Source organism: Lactuca sativa, chromosome 3 (assembly GCF_002870075.4).
Source record: "Lactuca sativa cultivar Salinas chromosome 3, Lsat_Salinas_v11, whole genome shotgun sequence".
Classification (NCBI taxonomy): Eukaryota; Viridiplantae; Streptophyta; class Magnoliopsida; order Asterales; family Asteraceae; genus Lactuca; species Lactuca sativa.
In genome coordinates, this window is record NC_056625.2 from 264,823,282 (window position 1) to 264,839,605 (window position 16,324).

A 16,324-nucleotide genomic window follows, 5' to 3' on the forward strand; every position below is an offset into this window, starting at 1 on the left:
TCTGCGTAAAACATGCAGCAGCAATAGCATCAGCCCAAAAATATAAAGGTAAAGAAGCAAAACTTAGCATAGTTCGGGCCGCCTCACACAAAGATCGGTTTCGTCTTTCGACAATCCCGTTTTGTTGAGGGGTGTAGGGAGCTGAGAAGTTGTGACTGGTTCCTTTTTCTGCCAAGAATTCTTCGAATTCTTTATTTTTGAACTCCATCCCATTGTCGCTCCTGATGTTGCGAACGACTTTCTTCAGCTGTACCTCAACCTGCTTGATAAACATCTTTAGCTTCAGAGTCGCTTCAGATTTGTGCTTCAGAAAGAACACCCATGTAAAGCGTGAAAAGTCATCAACAATGACAAGAATATACTTGCTACCGCCGATACTTTCAATAGATGACGGACCACACAAATCAATGTGAATTAATTCTAGTGGTTCAACAACTTTAGTGTTTACAATAGATGGGTGACTTTGACGACTCTGCTTCCCCATTTCACACGCAGCACATAAATGTTCTCGATCGTATTTGAGTAATGGTAGACCTCGAACATGACCTCCAGTGACGAGTTTGTTGATATCCTTAAAGTTGAGATGAGATAGCCTTCGGTGCCACAGCCAACTTTCGTCAGATTGTGCTTTTGATAACAGGCAGATAGATGGATTCCCTTTGATGGGTTTGAGGTTCAGGGGAAACATTTTGCCTTTGCGCTCTGATTTGAGAATCACTCTTTTTGTTTTCTTCTCAATTATTTCCGAACCCTCATCATCGAATGAGACCTTGAGACCGGTACCTCCAACAAGCTGAGATACACTGATAAGGTTGTGTTGTAGTCCCTCAACATATGCGACCTTCCTAATCGTAAAATCACCATTTGTTATCATTCCATAGCCTTTTATTGTTCCAAATGAGTTGTTCCCGAACTTGACATTTCCACCGTTTGAAAGAGACCGAAATTCCCTCAGCTCTTCCTTCCTTCCTGTCATGTGACGCGAGCAGCCACTGTCAATATACCATTCTTCGTCAAACTGCTCGTCACTGATAACCTGCAAAAATTAAGCAGATTTAGGAACCCAAAGTTTCTTGGGTCCAGGTGAGCCTTTCATAGGAACAGGAATAGTAAGAGAGATGTCAACAAGATATGTTCTTTTTATTAACGTTGTTTCATCTTTCTTTTTAATGGTGAAAACCTTAATTTTATTGGGATTTGTTGCTTTCGGTTTGGATTCTGGTTTTGGTATTTAGACTTTAGGACGATTTTGATTTGTTTCGACTGATGAATCCTTCGATTTTCCTTTCAGATCCGTTGAAGATTTAGGTTTTTGAGTGCGAACAGAATTGAATTTTGAATGTGGTTGAGAGGAATTGGAATAATTAGTTGAAGTAGAAGGAGAGTATTTAGACTGAGATGTTTTCTTGACTTCAGGTTCTAAGTGACCCTTTTGTTTTTTATCATTAGTGGGACCGAACCTAGAACTTTGGTTACTCTTGCTCTCAGAACCGAACTTGTGCTTTCGGTAGCTTGTGTTTTCTGAACCGAACCTTTGCCTTCGGTTGTCATATTTTTCAGAACCGAACGTATCCTTTCGGTTGTTATGACCCTCAGAACCGAACCTCTCCCTCGGTTGTTATTACTTTCTTGCGCTCTAACAGTACTTTTCCCTGACTTTAAATTTCTGTCATGATAAGAGAAATGGGCGTTTTGAGATTGCCAAAACTGTTTTCTTTCAGAGAGATTCTTCTTGTATCTCTGATTCCTTTGCTGTTTTTGATTTTTCACCTGCTTCGGCTGACGATGGATATTCGCTTTTTGTTTTTGCTTTGTGTCAGCTGGTTTACTTTGAACTGATGATGTTTCGCTTGAAGGAGTGACTTCTTTTGCAGAAACTCCTTTTTCTTCAGGAACATCTTTTGTACCACTAGTACTTGGCACGTCGAAGCTATCAGGCTTGTTCAAAGGCTCTGGCACATATCTACCTTTGGTTTTCCATGACGTCCTTTCTGATAGACCAATAGTTTCGTCAGCATTGTCGATAGGAGCGGACCAGAAGAACTCATCACAACCATCAGCATTATCTTCGTTTATAATGGCTGTGAGTTCGGCTGTCTGATGTTCGGTAACACCTGTGACCTTATACACCTGATTTGGAGTCGTTCTTATCTTTTGGTACACGACGGCCTTTGCCTCAAGGATCGGGGACTTTTGTTGGGACAGGCGAGCAAACTCCACAGAATTTTCTGAAATAAGATTTTTGTGGTTTTCGGGTTCGCTCTTGACAAACTCAGAACAGTCAACTTCATCCTCTACAGAAATTTCACTCATATCATCGTCCTCATTAAGCTCAGATGCATTTTCAACATCAATTTTATTTTCTAAGCTCAAGTTGGCACTCAATGAGTCAAACTTTTGTATGGTTTCGGTCCTTAGTTTTAGTTTGTCATTTTCATCCAAAAGAATTTTCAGCATGTCCTTATGGTCCTTGGACTTTATGAAAGATTCGATTTTGTCTAGACCATACATATATGTCGGATTTACATCCTCAGACGAAACTACACTTTCACAATTATATGCTTCAGCGTCGATTTCATCTTCCTTAAACTCAAGGAAGGGAAAAATCATGCGATGAATTTTCTGCCTTATTTCACAGTTCAAATGAAGTTGAGTGATATTAGTGTAAAGACGCTTAGCAATTAAACAAAAGACATTTCTCTGTTTTAAAAGTTTCAAATTGTCTCTTTGTAAATACATGTTTTCGTCCTTGGTTTTGATTAACTCCGACTCCTTCAGCTCGATCCACATCCTTCGTTCCTCACTCTTTGAAGACACCCTGCTTGTTTGGTCAGTTAGGTTAGAATTGGTGACCCGAGTTTGAGTTAAACTACTGTCAAGATGAGAGATTCTTGAATTTACATTTTTTAGTTCTTTTTCGTATGAACTTTGTGGGACTTTGAATGAAACAAAAATAGCTTGTACCTTCTTGATTAATTCATCAAGTTCGTTAAACTGCACACTGAGAGGTTTTGCTGTGAAGCACAAGTCCTCTCGCTCCTTTGCATCTTCATTCCCACCATCTATGTTGTATCCCCTCATCTGAGATACATCTGACACCATCAAGCACTTGCCAACACTCCCTTCATCTTTCGCAACAAAAGCCTTTCCATGAGAAGGCTTCCTTACTTCATCATCCTCAGAGTCGTTTGACCAGACCTCCACGCCACCGAACTCATCATCTGCTACCGAACCCTGCACAATTAAAGCATTCATTGAAGGGTTAGTGACAACTTTCTTCTTCCTGATCTCTTCCAGCTTTTTCAGTAACAAAGCTTCTTCATCTTTCTCCTCATCCTTTTCTGCCATTTTCTTGAGGACATAATCTTTTGCATAGTGGTTCTTTCCTCCACAATAATAGCAGCTCACACCCGAATCTCCTTCAGCTTTCGGTTCCTTCTTTGGTTCTTCTGCCTTCGGTTCTTCCCTGACCTTTTCAGAAATATAATTTCCCTGCCAATTTCGGTTCTTATTGGTAGGAAACCTTTTCTTGATGAACCTCTTGGGGTTTGACACCATCATAGCATAGTCTTCAGAGGTAAGATCATAGTCCTCCAAGTTGAGGTCTTCATCTTCCATCACCCCTTTGCTTTTAGACAGAAGAGCCAATGATCCCAAGCTAGAAACCACATTTTTCTCCTGCAAGACAATCTTTTCTTGGGATTTCAAAATCCCTACCAGCTTTGCCAATGAGTAAGATTTGAATTGCTCATGTGCTTTAACAGTGGACACAACAGCTCTCCACTCAGATCTAAGACCGTTTAAAAACGTAACCTTTTGTTTAATCAACTTCCTTTCAATATCATGTTTAATAATCTTGCTAAGAAGATGATTGAATTGATCAAACGTTTGAGTTACAGTTTCTTCGGGACCCTGCTTGAATTCACCAAACTCGGACAAGAGTAAGGTTTGAATGGAATGCTCGAGATCTTCGTCTGTGGAATACAACTCTCGCAGCCTATCCCATATCTCTTTAGCAGTACTGCACGAACTCACCAGCCTGAAAGTATCATATTGAAGAGCGAATCTGATTAGTCTCAATGCTTTAATATTGCACTGAAACTTATCTTTTTCGTCTTGGGCAATATCTTTAACGTCTTTCAATAGATCATTATACTCTTTCTGAGTTTTAATGATCCTTGAAGTTGTTGAATGAGCGAATGGTCCAGACACGATGGCTTCCCAGATGAGATATCCGTTGTCCTCAGATCCAATAACATAATCTTCAAAGTGATGTGCCCAGACTTCGTAATCTTGGGTGTAAAGGATGGGAATCTTCATCGTTGATCCAATGTTTTTTGAGATGTTAATGGGATTTGATTGTGACTCGTCCATGCTAGATCGAATAACCTGTTTAAAAGATCAGACTAGTAATATATTAAATTAGGGCAAAACGAATAAATGTTGAGTTACGTCAATTATGGGATGACGGCTCAATAAATATTGATTAATGCGGAATAACCCCAATCGCAACCTTTTTCACAGAAAAGATGTGTATGAATTACACAGCCTCCTGCTCTGATACCAATTGTTAAGTTATAAAATAAACATGAAGATCGATTAGATCTTTGTAACAGGTATTGCGAAGAACACAAAATAATAAACAAGACAAGATTTGAATCGAAATGTGTCGAATGATTAAATCAACAATCCTCAGCAGAGCTCGACTAAGAACTTCCGTTGTAGAGGATTTAGGGTTACAGGAACGATAAATAAACTTCTGAATAATATTGTGATCAATCTGTTCTATCGTTAACCTAAGATGCATGCAAGCACCTATATTTATAATAAACCCTACTCAACTCACGGATGGACAGACCCATACTGGAGATACAAAAACGGACTAGCTAACGAGCCCAATAGACGCAACATACAAAACACGACCCAACAGTTTTGTATTGAAAACCTTTTTGTAAAGATTTAATGGAATCGAGCTGTTTTTGAAAAATTTAAAATTGGTTGTATTTTTCGGTCGTTACACAAAATCAGAGTCTTCATCTTCATTAAGCTTCTTGACAGTAACATTATCTTTTCCTGTTAATACATTTTTAACACAAGGAATGATTACAACTAAATTACAAAAATAATGCTATACTAAATTTAATTAAAAATAAATCATTACCTGAACATGAGTTTAAAACAACAACTTCACCACCTTTTATTTTACATCTATCAAACCGTCTTTTTGTTCTCAATTCATTTTCCCTAGGTATTCCATTATCTTCTGTCATGTCAACACTTTCAATCAAACCTGCCAATATATAGACAACATAATCATAACTGAAGACACTTTGATATACAACTTACATTACATGAAATCATCATTGATACCTTTTTGTTTCTGTATCTTTTTTTAGATTTTGAAACCCTTGCTTTTCCTGGAACAAACTTCTTCACATTGACTTTGGGTTTCATATTCTTTTCTATTAATAATTATAAAACAATACAAGCTATTAAAACTAACTACAAAAACAAGCTCTAAATAAATTTAATTTTAAACAAATACATTACTTGAATCTAAGTTCAAAACTACAACTTTAAGATCCCTTTGCATTGAATTATCTGGTGTGCGATTAACACGTTGCTCCACACCTGTCCAAAAAATAAGACACATAATCAATGTAGAGTCCAATTGATATTTAACATTTTAATTTTCTTTTAATCATCATCACCACCCGTTTGTCTTTTAGTTTTCTTCTTAGGTGTTGAACATTTCTTTTGTCCTTTGTCACACCCCAAAACCAAGAACGGCGGAAACGTTCTGGGGCGGAGGACGTCATGTATAGTATCACAACACAGTAAGTGTAAATAAGCAAACAACATCATCCATTGCATTAAATATATAATTTTAATACAAGTGTGTTCTGTACAGTTATAGACACCAAAAATAATGAAACACAAAATAATATGAGATGAGTCTTGAATGCACTCCATCTTCTCAAAAGCTGGCCTCGGTACCTGTCTACTGATGACCTGAGAATACAACTTATTTTGAAAGAGTTTATCAGCATTAAGGTGGTGAGTTCATAAGTATTTTAGTGTCAATGTTTCTTGTAAAAACGTTTGAACCTGTCTCAATGTATAAGTTTGTAAAAATGTAAGCAAATATTTGAAAGTGTTTGTAAAAGTTTGAATCTCTCAGAAAATCCTATATTTTCTATAAAAGTAACCTTCTACCAAGGCTAAACTGTTTTGTAAACTTGTCTGTTGTAAAAGTGTGTAATTACCCAAGTATAACTATCATTTGTTAAAAATATAGTTTGTACACTAATGCTTAAGTGAGATTATCACTAAAATATGTAATGGGTAAATCATTGTAGTACTGTAGCTTTGTATAATAAGACTACTGTTGTACTAAATACTACTACCTTAAACCGGATTTATATTAAGGCATAATGTGATAAATTGCACCATGCTATCGACTGAAAATCAACGACATAATGAACGGTCGTAATAAGAAATGACGTTTGGCACCCGCAGACCTGCAGGTCCGGCTGTAGCTAGCAGCAAGGTGTAGGATAGTCAATCCAGTATAGATCTATACGCAAACTCACGCTCTCCCTCCAAGAGAATTCTGGCTACAACTCGGGCCATGACATTTAAGGCATGCCCGATACAGTGGATCACAATTATTACGTATTTATGTATATGTATTGTTTCTCGTATATCTGTATATGTATTGTTTCTTGTATCTCTGTATATGTATTGTTTCTAGTCTATCTGTATATGTATTGTTTCTAGTATATTTGTATATGTATTGTTTCTAGTATATCTGTATATGTATTGTTTCTAGTATATCTGTATATGTATTGTTTCTAGTATATCTGTATATGTATTGTCCTGCGTTACCCCGATGGTAACCAGCTAATGATGTACTGATGAGTATGAATATGGAAGTACTTTTATGTCTATATATGTATATATGATATATAAGTAATATTGAAACGACCTTCGGATGGTCACCCGAAATCCCACCAGACCACATCTCAAGGCGCGAAAAGGAAATAGGGCGGATGGCCTTCCTAAGTCCTTTAAACATTATTTATATATCTATACATATATGGGCATGCAATTGGATATATAAAAGCATAAATAAGTTTTCATAAAACATTTGAAGCAGTAATATAATTTCAAGAGAAGATCAACTTGATGTCGATCTATAAAACATTTTGAAGGCATAAATTGATAAAACAGTTTAAGTATAAGAAGCATTTGTTGAATCACAGTCTATAAATAAGTTTGGATAGTAAAACAGTTTGTAAAACATTTCAATAGTAAAGCAGTTTGAAAAACAGTTTGAACAGTGGTGAAAATCGTTGTTTTCCTAGTTATTAATCACATGTGATTAAATACAATCACATGTGATTGAAGCAATAACTATAAGTATTTGACTTGTATCCCCCCCCCCATAAAGTATTTAAAACACTTAAAATCATTTCAAAGGTTGATTCAAGGGGTATGAACTCACTTGTGGTGAGTCGTTTGAATTGCAGTGTCGGCTACCGTGCTAGGTGACAAACGGAGACTGGTTTACACGCACGAGCCTAGTTATCATATAATAAACATATATATAACTAATTAGACATATAATAACTTAAATAAATAAGTTAAGACACTTAGAAAACATTTAAACACTTTTATGAGTGTTTAGGGTTCAAATGGTTGCATCTAAGTTGCTACGGGACAAGGCAAAAGGGTTTGAAACATCAAAGGGCCTTGTATAGGAGTTCACCAACCAACAAACCCCTCACCTTGGAGTTTACGGCCGTAAACTCATAGGTTTATGGCCGTGAACTCCTCAAATGGTGTTTTTGGGTGCTTTGTGGTGTTATCTTGCATCTAGAACACTCCTATCTTTATTGGAATAATGCATGAAGTAGTTTTAAGGCTTTAGAACACTCCATAAGGGAGTTTACGGCCTAAGGTCCTTCACCTTAGAGTTTACGGCCGTAAACTCTAGGAAATTAATTGATTTGAGGCACTTAAACATCAAGAATGGCATCCATGATTTTATCTAAGGCTAATGGGGGCAAGAGGCACACTTTGGTGCCTTCACTTGGAGTTTACGGCCCAAGTCATGTTCCTTGGCCGTAAACTCCTTCCAAGGAGTTGTTTCTATGTGTTCTTCTCTCCAATCTAGTCCCAAAGGTGCAAGGTAAATTGTCTAAAGGCCTTAGGTGTGCTTGGAAATGATTTTTGTCCCACTAAATGGGGTTTACGGCCCAAGAAGGGTTCTTGGCCGTAAACTCCTAAAAACTTATGGTTTTTATGGGCTTTTGGTGTTCTAAACAAGCACAAGTACAAGTGGTTAAGGTCCTTAAGCATTTGGGGAGAGTTTTAGGGCATTTAAGCCCTTGAAAAGGGGTTTACGGCCCAAGGGAGTTCCTTGGCCGTAAACTCCTAGAACTTATGGTTCTTGGTTGCTTTTTGATCCATAAATGTAATAGCCTATCTCCTAAACAAGTCTTATAACAAGGAATTGGGACTAGGAAGCTATAATGTTCCATTTTGGAGTTTACTCCCCAAGAACGATCTTGGGCGGTAAACTCCCGGATCTTGAAATCTAAACATGTTATTGTTGCTAATATGCATTAAACAAGTATTGAAACACATATAGAAAAGTAGACTCACAATCTGGGATGAAAACCCGAAGATCCGTCAGAGAGAATATGGCTTTTCTCTATTTGGAATTGTGAATAATGAATTAATTTAATTCAGAAAACTATTTATAGTCCTGGAATATTTTGGCAGAAAATATTTTCATTCCTGATGTTGGACTGTAACAGTATGAAACTTGAAATGCCCAAGTTTCACAAAACCAGGAGTATCCACTCTCCTGATATCATCTAAAACATAAACCCTAATATACACAAACTTGTTTGGAAAAGCTTGAAAATCACAGAAACTGAACTAGCTTCTAATGAATAGATGATGTTCATACAATTGGAAATTTCGGGTTGTCACATCCTTCTCTTGTAATCTAAGGTTGTACTATTTCGTTTCCTTGATTGTCTTCATCTTCAATGTCAATAAGCAATGGCTTGGATTATTCATTAGTGAATTTGCTGAATGCCGTCTTTAGTAATATCCTCTCGCTTTTCTTTCTACCTAATAGTAGAATTAAAATACCTTTACTCATTTATAACTCAGAATTGAACCATTAACAACTAAAATAATCATAAATTATCCCTACTAAACACAAACTCAATCAAACACACACCCAAGAACAGAGTAATGTCTATAATAGTCATCACTTAACAAACAATGTAATTAAGTTAGTCACAAAAACCAGTAGGGACTACTACACCATTATTCATTACTTACTACATCATGTACAGGATCAAAACCACATACATACTCAATAAAGTACCCATTCACAACCGAATATGCCTTTAACAATCTACATAATATACAACCAACAACAAGGATTAATACTAGAAAAGTATTTCTGTAGCACAAACAATCATATTTTACAAATAATCAATAGTGAAGGCATTTATACCCTTCCTTATTCTTTTACTATTAAACATCATTCAAAGTCGAATACTAATATCAATTACTCCTCTTGTCCTACTGATTATCTACTTACTTTGTCATTCAACAATACGACTCTGAAAAAAAAGTAACAAAAAAAAACCTAATTTTTGGGTTGTCGTAATCGTACATCAGTTCAAACTAGTCGACTACGACTACACATGTATCTGCATCTTAAAACTTTCAATCACAATCATAAACGATTAATCTTAAATACATTCCATATCAGACTACCGTAACATCGAAACTCATCTACAATTACCATTTTCATTTAAACATTCACATACACCAACGTTTTAGTTCTAAAATACAAACTTTAAATCACCAATCATCAATGATTTAGAGTCACTACAGTTCATAATAGATGATATAAAGAAAAAAACGAAAAAACCTAATTCTAGGGTTTTAAGAATCGGTAAAATGTACACATTAAGAAAAACTAAACCCACTACTACACCCGTTTTCCACTCAATCGACATTCAAAAAAGATTAGAAAGCTTACTTCTTCCACTTCAGTTGATGATCAACGACATTCCTCCACCTTCAACCCTTTACGGACTTCTGAATGCACAAATCTCTTTACGGATGAACAGTAGTAATCGAGTGTCGTATAAATGTTTAGGTGTGACAATATTTTGCATTGAAAATACGACCGAATCCTCCCACAGATAAGAAGTTAGTTGTGATTACTAAAACATAGGAACGGTTTCTTTTAATTGTCAAACTTACCCGATATATTCAAAATGGTTGACATCATAAAATTACTTGAATACCCTTTTATATATTTTTTAATTAAAAAACAATTTAAATTCATTTAATATTATGTTTAAATTAATGATTAATGACAACTTAGATTTTAAATATTTAATGTACCAGATTTGTTCTCGCGTTCTCAACCTTTTAGGTGTTCTCATTTGATCATTTCCTTATATATATATATATATATATATATATATATATATATATATATATATATATATATATATATATATATATATATATATATATATTTGTGAGGAAAATGAAAAAGACGTTGCAACGGCTATGGTGCAGACTGTCAAATATTCAAATGGTACAATTTTTTAGCGGACACGAACAAGAACATGTTCATGTTCCTTCATTTAAGTTAGCCGAATAAATGAACGAAAACGAAAGAATAACCGGACTAGTTTTATTGTCCACGTTTCTTCGTTTAACAAATTACCTTGTTCATGTTCGTTTGTTTATGTTCGTTAACATGCTAAATGAACGAATATAAACGAACAAAGATAATCAAGCACAATCAGGGGCGTAGCTATTCATACTCAAGGTAGGTCCTAGGACCTACATTTTTTCTTTTTTAATACAACAATTCTATATAAAAAACATAAGAAACTACCTTATTTTTGCCAAAAGACCTACATTTTCTTACTTTTTTCCATTTTATTTATATAAGGAACCACGTTGATTTTGGTTCTAGATTCGTCACTGAAGACAATTGAATATATATGAACATAAATGAAAACATAATAAAAAACAATTGAACATATATAAACTTAAACGAACAATCTTAGATGAATGTAAACAAACAATATAAACAAATGTTTACGAACATAAATAAACAAACGAGACTATTGTCAATGTTCGTTTGTTTAACTAAACGAATGATAATTTATATTCATGCTCATTAATTTATTAAATAAACGAACTTTCTGTTAAAGAGTTCAAAAATAATTATTCTAACCTTTAGTTCGTTTGCAACCTTATCTCATATAATAATTTCAACATAAGCATACCGAGGTAATAATTACACGACACCACACAGCCTAAGCAACTAAAATGACATTAATGAATTTAATTGGTTTAATTGATCAGCCTAAGCAACTAAAATGACATTAATGAATTTAATTGGTTTAATTGATTTTGACTATTGACAATGATTGAGAAAATCGTTGAAGTAGCCCCTAGAGATATTGCCTCTATTCAAATTAATCGGTTTTCAATATATACGAGTGGAAAGGAAAACAAGAAAACAGTCTACGATATGTGCACTCTAGAAAAGCGCGGCAACGTCTTCTTCCTCACTTTAACCGGCGACGGAAGGGATGAGCATCGTCTGAATCCTACTCTCATCGCCTCCATCCGATCCGCTCTTTCCGAAGCCAAGTCTCAATCCACTCACAGCACCGCCCTTATCACCGTCGCCGAAGGTAAATTCTTCTCCAACGGTTTCGATCTCGCCTGGGCCAAATCCGCCTCAGGAGGATCTCCTTCGGAAGCAGTTAACCTCCTCTTTCACATGGTGGAACTCTTCAAGGATTTAGTCGCCGACTTTATCTCCCTCCCTATGCCAACAATCGCCGCCGTCACTGGCCACGCCGCCGCCGCAGGACAGCTGCTCGCTATGAGCCACGACTACGTCTTGATGAGTCGCCATCGGGGGGTTTTGTACATGAGTGAAGTCGATATTGGGATGGCTTTACCTGAGTATGTCTCGGTGTTGATGAGATCGAAGGTTGCGAAGCCGAATGTCCGGCGGGATGTGTTGTTGCGTGGGGTGAAGGTCAAGGCGGAGGAAGCGGTGGCGAAGGGTTTAATTGATGCGGCGTATGATAACAGGGAGAAGACGGTTGAAGGTGGTGTGCGTCTGGCGGAGGAGTTGATTAAGAGGAAGTGGGACGGCGAGGTGTACGCCGAGATAAGGAAGTCGTTGTATCCGGAGCTGTGTGGCGTGCTCGGCTTGATTAGCCGGGAAAAGCTCGACTCTAAGTTTGGGGATGGAAACAGAAAGGGTGGAATTGTTATTTTTATTTTTATAAGCTTGTTTTTGTCGTTGTTGGGGGATACTTCAAGGGATGTAATTGTATAATGTTCTAATAAGAGTATATTACCGTTTTTTATTTATTTATTTTTTTTCAATTAGTCAAAGATTAAGATGAGAAAATTTGGTTATCCTTTTATATATACTAGTCGTTTACCCACGCCAAGTAACGGGTGCAAATTGTTTTTTCAAAAATTCGTTTCTCATATAATAAATAATATGGCGGGTAGTGAATAGTCTATTTTCAACAAATAGTCCAAGCCTTATTTGATTGCAATTTGTTTCTCATCTATACAGTTTGAAATGTTAAATATGTTGTCATTTATGAAAAAAAATGAAAAATTTTATAAAAGTAATTATATTTTGGTTAATGTTACATATTTACAATTGTTTTTTAAATATTATGAAGAAACAAATGGCAAAATTACATAGAAACTATATATTAATCAAATTTGTTATTGTGAATTCAAAAGTATGCTCATTGCTAAACTTGTTAAAGAGATGAAATATAATCAATATATTTCTTTTTGATCAGAAGTTGAATCTGTATCAGAATTATAATTACAAAATGAATTTTTAAAACAAGAAGGTTTTGAAACAAGAAAATCATTAGAGAAAGTCCAAAATTAGAAATACATGTTTATATATATTCTTGTTAAACATTTTCCTTATGTTTTGGGTATTAATGTAAATTATAATCAATATACCACCAAGACATGGTTAGTCTTTTACTTTTAATGTGGATGTCTTACAGTTTTCCTTGATCTCTAATTCCATGTCTCACGTATTCACAAATAACCATAAGACATTCATTAAATTTATAAAAAAAAAAAATCACAATTGATATTAGATTGAGTTGAGTCTTAAAAACTCTTTACATATGACATACAAACCAGACAGATTATCTTTAATGACACATAATAACCACTCAATATTGGTTCCTGGGTTCCAAGACTTCATAACCTATATTCATCAAATAAGTAATTCGTATTTTGTTAAATAAATAATTAACCATACATTATTTTGTCAAAAAAATCGTTAGACAGGGACACTTTAAGTCAAAATTATGAGTATAATGTTACAACTTTTCCTTTGTGTATTACAATGCACACAATAACTCATAAAATCTGGTAAATTGCTTATAAATATAGCTTCTAAAACATTGATTGGTCAAGTAAATGTTATATGATTACAAACGATGTTAAAAACTTACCTTTGGAATCAGCACATGACTTTATTTGATGTTCCAACACTACTAAAAAGAAACGAATATTAATAATAACAAAAAAAAAAAAAGTTAAAACAGAAAACCCAACAAACACTATCAATATCATTGATTAGAAAGTGACATGGATAGATGAATGGTCCAATCTCTCTTTCAAGAAAATTTGTATGATTAAGACAACCAATCACCCAAGATCTAAGAACTACATCAAGAAATCTGGAAAACATTGGTTTAAGTACAAAATTGTAGTTATCGTAAATAAAATAAAATAAAACATGCTACTAAAAACCAATTAACTATTTATATAGTAGGTATTCATCAAATCACTTTTCTCATATTAATATTTGGATGGGAAATACCAAATAGTGTGGTTATGTGATTGACGTATCTATTATCAAAATTTCCATATAATATTTTTAAATAAAGTATGCTACAAACAACATTTTGAAGGGCTTATAAGAGGGCATTTTACATATATAAATGAGGTCTGTTTGGACCTTTATTTTCTTGATTTTGATCAGAGTAATATTGCTTTGTCTTGCTTCTGAATGCCAAGTGAAAATCAAATACACAGATAAACTATTACCAGGTCAAGAGATGAGTGCAGTAAATTTGGGTTATAGTTTTAAGGAGACATTTTGTCAAACACCTGGAGTGCATGTTCTATAACCCATCTATTTGTATTAACCTGGGAAGAAAATAACAAATCTAAGGTTCTCAAATCTAGAAAACAGATAAAAAGGAAACAAATCAATGGACATAACTGATTAATCTCTAAGTATTCAGAGTCAGTTTAACTCCGGATAATTTTCTTCAATTTTCGCCTGTTCCAATAATGGTATATGTGTAATCTGCAGCGGTAGAATATTACCTTCCTTTAAGACTAATACAAAAGAAAATAAAAATGAAAATCCCTAAACTCCAAATTTTGATAGAGACAAGGAATAACCTTGAGGTGGATGATGTAGTGCAAGGTTTTAGATTTGTAGGTGTGCTGCAATGGATAATTACGTAGTGCAATCATATGATCAAAAACTAAAGTAGCAAGAAAGAAACAAAATCAGTAAAAAATGAACCAGTTAGAACTTTGAACCTATGAGAGCTTTAAAACACCTATTATGAATCAAACCTATTAAAAATCAAAATCGTTGAGCACAAATGAATAAAAAAATCTAAAACAATGACGAACAGGAAAATCGAACCTTTAGGGGAGAAAAAAAAGAGATGGGAGGACGTTATTTTCTTTAGAAGTCTATGTATACAGATTGGATCATGTAATCAAAGAAATAAAACGAAGGTTAATAACTTGATTTGCTTAAGGCCCTCAACTCTAAGATTTGTTTAGGATTTAGTTCTACGGATTGGTTCGACGGAGAGAAAGAAGAAGGAGATGAGAAACGGTGGCAACAGTCGTGGCTTCCGACATTGGCAAGGTAGCACCATGAATAAGATGCTAAATAACGTTGATCTAACCGGGTTTTGACCGATTCAAATTGCTGAAAGTGTGGAATGGTTGTTCAACTTTGACCTTGACCGAATAAGATTTATCTATTAATGCTTATACCTCTTAAAATTCAGCAAAATCTTGTAAATGCTTTTTAATATATATATATATATATATATATATATATATATATATATATATATATATATATATATATATATATATATATATATATAAGATTAAATGAGAACACCTAAAATGTTGAGAATGCAAGAATGCTTCCAAATATTCATACTTATAGTAAATTAGATATTTTTCATTTAAATTAAATTTTAACCTATTAATATTAAATTAAGATTTTCTTAAATCTAGCCATTATTAAAGTAACTACCTAAAAAGTGAATTAATCATTTTTTTTTCTTTTTTTATTAATAAAAATATTTTTTTATCAGATTTTTTTTTATAAAACGAGACTTTTGAATATTCATATTTTTTTTATCTAACTATTTTATTTTAATAAAAAAAACAACTTTTTTTTTTCAACGGATTCATACAAAATCTCATTTAGAAGTGAACAACACACTATAAATTTACCAATTTATTGAATTAGTTTTCTTTAATCATATTTTTTATAGTTATATTTAAACATGAGTAAAATATATATTGTTGTTTATGAATACAATTGTAATCATAAATGAATAAAACAAAATATGAAAATCAAAAATCAAATATAATTGTAACTATAAAAAGATTAAAACACTTCAATTATATTCGAAAAACAACGAACAATGTGGTGAATAAAGTACTAATGCTATATTCATAAATGATGAAACACTTCATAAATGACTATATATATAAAACAATTATATTCATAAATGATTTAAACACTTCGTACATGACTCTCTCTCTCTCTCTCTCTCTATATATATATATATATATATATATATATATATATATATATATATATATATATATATATATACATATATATATATATATAACACAATTATCTTCACAAATGATAAACACATTCAAAAGAAAAAAAAATCGCAACAAGAAATATGAAAATAGAGATCCCAAGTGCCCATCTAACCTATTAAAATTCATCACGTCCGTTGTACTTCATTCGTCCTGTTACATAGTGAATAAGCCAAAAAACAACAAATTAATACCCAAACGAAAATGATTATAATCAAATACAAATGCAAAACCAAACATATTGTATTTTCGGTCATTTTAATCGTTAGTGAATAAGATTATAAGTAAATCACTTGCCAATTTG

At 33.9% G+C, this 16,324-nt stretch overlaps 1 protein-coding gene and 1 long non-coding RNA gene across 6 annotated transcripts; one reads left to right on the top strand and one right to left on the bottom strand.

Moving 5' to 3' along the window:
• Positions 1 to 11,473: 11,473 nt before the first annotated feature.
• LOC111919141 (enoyl-CoA delta isomerase 2, peroxisomal) lies at positions 11,474 to 12,456 on the top strand. Its single transcript, XM_023914754.3, has one exon. The coding sequence runs from the start codon at positions 11,489 to 11,491 to the stop codon at positions 12,419 to 12,421; it is 933 nt and encodes a 310-aa protein (XP_023770522.1). The 5' UTR covers positions 11,474 to 11,488; the 3' UTR covers positions 12,422 to 12,456.
• A 734-nt stretch (positions 12,457 to 13,190) lies between these two features.
• Positions 13,191 to 15,188, bottom strand: LOC122196946 (uncharacterized). Of its 5 annotated transcripts, XR_008231136.1 has the most exons (5): positions 14,548 to 15,188; positions 14,363 to 14,449; positions 14,185 to 14,286; positions 13,587 to 13,628; positions 13,191 to 13,336 (listed from the first exon to the last, which is right to left on the bottom strand). It is a non-coding gene; the product is annotated as an uncharacterized LOC122196946 (long non-coding RNA). The 5 variants fall into 5 exon arrangements; XR_006189634.2 differs by having other exon boundaries at positions 13,191 to 13,625; XR_008231134.1 differs by having other exon boundaries at positions 13,587 to 13,625; positions 14,185 to 14,449.
• Positions 15,189 to 16,324: the final 1,136 nt, after the last annotated feature.

Bases quoted from the DNA above. Each gene is read 5' to 3' on its own strand.
- LOC111919141 (XM_023914754.3), top strand. From the start codon at position 11,489: ATGATTGAGAAAATCGTTGAAGTAGCCCCTAGAGATATTGCCTCTATT.